Source organism: Olea europaea, unplaced genomic scaffold (assembly GCF_002742605.1).
Source record: "Olea europaea var. sylvestris unplaced genomic scaffold, O_europaea_v1 scaffold5446, whole genome shotgun sequence".
Lineage (NCBI taxonomy): Eukaryota > Viridiplantae > Streptophyta > Magnoliopsida > Lamiales > Oleaceae > Olea > Olea europaea.
The window spans coordinates 9,689-14,134 of NW_019263776.1; the positions used below are offsets into that span (position 1 = coordinate 9,689).

General features: G+C 38.0%; 1 protein-coding gene across 1 annotated transcript; it reads left to right on the forward strand.

Moving 5' to 3' along the window:
- The first annotated feature begins 141 nt into the window (after nucleotides 1-141).
- On the forward strand, nucleotides 142-3,605 carry LOC111388992 (growth-regulating factor 7-like). Its single transcript, XM_023013825.1, has 5 exons — nucleotides 142-434; nucleotides 514-802; nucleotides 904-1,068; nucleotides 1,883-2,207; nucleotides 2,627-3,605. The coding sequence occupies exons 2-5, from the start codon at nucleotides 598-600 to the stop codon at nucleotides 3,399-3,401; spliced, it is 1,470 nt and encodes a 489-aa protein (XP_022869593.1). The 5' UTR covers nucleotides 142-434; nucleotides 514-597; the 3' UTR covers nucleotides 3,402-3,605.
- The last annotated feature ends 841 nt before the right edge of the window (nucleotides 3,606-4,446 follow it).

Here is a 4,446-nt window from a genome sequence, read left to right on the forward strand (position 1 = left end):
GCAGTATTATCCAGTAAAAATGTATTAAACCATTGTGTAACAATAAATTTTTTAAGAATTGTCTGAAGATTATGAGAATATATTATAAAAGAAAGTAGTGTGGTACGGTGGTCAAGCTTTATGAATGCGGAAAACGATAGATATGGCAATTATAAGAGAGAGAGAATATTAATGAGAGTTCTGCATATATCCGCTGTTGTGTTTAGTGTGCGAATGTTGGAAGAATGGAGGCAAACCCAAGGCCGACAATGGCGGCAATACACTACTAAATTCCAAAATCCACCCCCATGCAGTCCATAGAACCCAGTTCTTGATTTTTATTTTTATTTTTTTTTTCTATTTTACACTCAGGCATCCCTAGTTGAAAATTGAATGACAAAGAAGAAATAAGCACTTTTTGGGTTTCTTTTTCTGTTTTCCATTATTTTTAGCTGGTAATCATAATCAAAAAGTTGTTTTTCCAGTTTTGGAAATGTGGGTTTATGAAAATTGTTCTAATCTCAGTGGGTTTAGCTTAGATTTTCAGCCAAGGCGGCATCATATAGGGATTTTGGTTTGAAGGTGCAGAGTGCAGAATCATTCTCTTCCAAGATTATCATGACGAGTAATCTTAATCAAAAAAATCATGACCGTCAACACGATTATGGTCGTGGGACCCTCTCTAACCATGGCGGAGGTAACGAGATTGGGGAAAATATATACGTGGATGATGTTCGTAGTAGTGGTGGTGGTGGTTCAGTAGCTGTTAAAACTTTGCAGCTTTTTGACATTATTCCTTCTTCAACTGACTTGAAATCCCCAGGTAAAGTTGTTCTTTCTTTCTTTCTCTTTTAATTCTTTGTGTAAAAAACTGTGAGAAAGAGAAAGGACACTGAAAATGCTATTTTGTTTGGTGATATGTAGGGGGAATGGAGGCAAACGTGGGGTTTCCTTTTACATCAGAACAATGGAAGGAGCTTAAAAGACAAGCTATGATCTATAAGTACATGGTGGCCTCTGTCCCTGTTCCTCCCGATCTTCTTTTTCCCATTTCCAGCCATTATCCTGCAGTTGCACCAGACCCTTCACGTAAGACTATACCCCCATCCTGGAACATCGAACTTTTGATGGGTTTTTAAGCTCACTTTTTGGATTTTTATTTGTTTTCAGCTCTTTCCTTTATTTGATTTGTGGGTTTTTCTTATTTGGTGCTAGGGGTAGTGAGTGGTGGTGGAATAATTAGCCACTGCTTGGAGTTTATTTCTTGAGAAGTGATTTGGAGAATGTATAGTTAAAAGTAAGAAAACGTTACAGAGAAATGTGAAAATGAATATTTTTTTATTTTGTTTTGGTTGAAAATGAATGGGAAAGAAATCAGTTTCAAACAAGGGATTACCTTTAAATCCCATCTTTGATTGATTTTTTGCTCACTTTATTGCTGTTTTCATTTGTTTTCGGCTTTCTTTTCTTGTTTGGTGCTTGGGGGTAGTGATGACTAAATGGTGGTGGAATGTTTTCAAACTTCACATTATTAATGGCTCTTTTTGCTCTATTTTTGCGTGTTCATTTTTTTTTTAGCTTTCTTTTCTTGATTTATTCTTGTTTGATGCTTGGGGGTAGTAATAAGTCAGTGGTAGTGGAATATTTAAAGTCTACATCCCCTCGATGTGTTTACTTTTTGTTCTTTTATTGTATGTTCATTTTATTTGAGCTTTCTTTTCTTGATTTGATTTGTGGGTTTTTCTTATTTGGTGCTTAGGGGGTAGTGATGAGTTAATGGTGGTTGAATGTTTTAACTTCCATCTTTGATGGGTTATTTTCTCTGTTTCTTGTTTTCATGTGTTATGGTTTTCTATTCTTGATTTGATTTGTTGATTTTTCTTGTTTGCTGGTTTGAAAAAAGTGAATAGCGGAGGCATATTTAACATGAGAAATTCAAAAAATGGGGATTCTGAACCTGGAAGGTGCAAGAGAACGGACGGCAAGAAATGGAGGTGTTCTAAAGATGTTGCTCCAAACCAGAAATACTGTGAGCGCCACCTGCACAGAGGCCGTCCCCGTTCAAGAAAGCCTGTGGAAGTAAAAAACAATGGGTCTTTTAACACCAATCCACAAGCTACCATTGCTGCCTCTAACCAGTTTCTTGCATCAAATGAGACTTCTCTGCTATACTATCCCAAAACGGATGTAAATATTTCTACAGCCTCTTGCAAGAAACATAACAGCAGGTTGGTTTTTGAATGGCAGCTGGCTTGTGTTAAATCTGTTTGGTGTTTCATATGCATTATTGGATAGAATTTAGAATATAATGAACAAGATTTTAACTTTTCTTTCTTACTCAATACTACGCAAAACTATTCAACTTCCATATTCAATGTACCATTAATTGAGGCTTGTGTTCCATCTTAAGTAACTCAAACTCAAGCATTATACATTGATTGTTGATTTCATCTTTAAGCGATGTGGGATTATGCCCTTTATATGGTGTATAAGTATTTAATCGTACTAAACTGTCGAATGAATATGATTTAATTTATTTTCCTTCTTTATACTGTCGGGTCAAGCTCTGTCCGATCCATCTAATGGTACATGCTATTAATGTGTTGTTTTGTTTCCTTGTTCATTGAATTTGGCCTATGGATTGAAGGGATTTGGACTTGATGATAGAAGCTGAGATGGTGGCAATGCGTGTGGCTAATCCACAATGGCAGCATCTGATGAACACAGATATAGCAAATGAAGGCTCAATTTATAACACTAATGCATCTGTTTTTTATCAAGATTATGCCGGAAACCAGTCGTTGAATGTCTTCTCCTATGCAGATTACCCAGCCTCTGATCTTGTTGTTGATGGTAGTGGTGGTGATCGGTGCTATATAGGATCATTTCTCAACCCCAGTTTGGTGTCTTTGGAAAAACACTCACAGATAGAGACCACAAGGGAATTCAACGATGCATGGTCAAATAACAATGGCAATGCTGACTCCTCTGTATCATCAAATCAAGGGACGTTTTCCCCTTCCTCGCTCACTTTAACAATGGCAATGGCTGCTGGAGATATCTTAGATGAACAAATGGAAAAGATCGAAACTGGGAGTGGTATTGGAGACTTTGATGACCATAAACATGAAGATTCAAGTTGGCTAGACCCCATTTCTTCGATGCGTTTTGCACAAGGAGGGCCGTTAGCTGAGGCGTTACTACCCAGATCAACCACTCTAAAAGGCTCAAATTCAGCTTCTCCATATTATTCAATTAGCCCCTCAGCAACTACTGTTTCATCGCCATCCGGGGTTCTGAACCGGACATTGTTTTCACATTCTGATGGTAGTGTTTGCAATAGTCCAACTCTTGTAGCTCCACCAGGATTATCAGAAGCTGTTGCATTGCCATGGCTCAACTGGGCTTATGAGTTACTTTGAAGTTGATTCCTGAATTTGGTTATTTTGGGATGTTGCAATTTGCTTTTTGTGATGTGTTTCTTGTTTACTTTGTATGAGCATTTTCAATAGGAACTTCTGCAATTTGATACAGCAGAATGATGAATGCTTCTTGAAAGTTCAATATGTCTTTGTGATTGAATCATGTCACAATCAATATCTATAGATGTATGAATTTCACTCTAATATTTTCCAGTTGATTAATTCCAGAAGGATTTCAGGTATATGCCCAAACATGATCTACGTTCAATAGTAGACTATAATCAGATTGTGTTTCATGTTATTGGATGAGGAGCTTTCTTGTTAAATCACCTTGGCAGCAGCTTTCATTGCCATCACCATTGCAATACCGCGCCTTTGCTCCGATTCAATATTATCCGACAAAGGTTTTTTTAAAAATTTGCACCATTGCTTGTGGAAGAAGTGCTAATTGGAAAAGCTTTGTTCTTATTTTAGCTATGTTGTATGGTGGTTTCTTGAAGGGATGGTTGCCATGGAATCCATCTTCCTTTTCCTCTCTTCTACATCAAAATAAACGAACAAATTTTCAAATTGTATTGGACTGGACACGACAATGGACAAGACTACCGTTGGAGATTCTATGAAAGATTGTGTTTGCTTGGAATGCTGGAAGCTGTGAAAGGTGGGGCGTGGGGTGGTTTAAGCAAGCTTTTCATTTTTGGTTGTGAAAGAAAAGACAACTGAAGAAATTCTCATGGCTTATGCATACCGACAGTTTTCCTTATGAAAAGAGCTGTTCAGTTATTGTGGCATGTCGTAGGCTTAAATTTTTGAACGGTGAGTTGATCCACTCAGTCCAGCTTGACCGTTAAGGCCTAAGACGGTGAGCAGGATGGCCGGGTGCATGTATTGCCCGGCAGCCTGATCCCACCCACATAGTCAAAGCCCTTGCTGCCAGATGTTCTGCACGAAGTCCTAGGGTTTAGGCGGACGAAGGCTTCAATGAGACTACATTTGGGAAGGAAGAGCCCTACATTGAAACTACCTTATTAGCTCCTAAAAATCA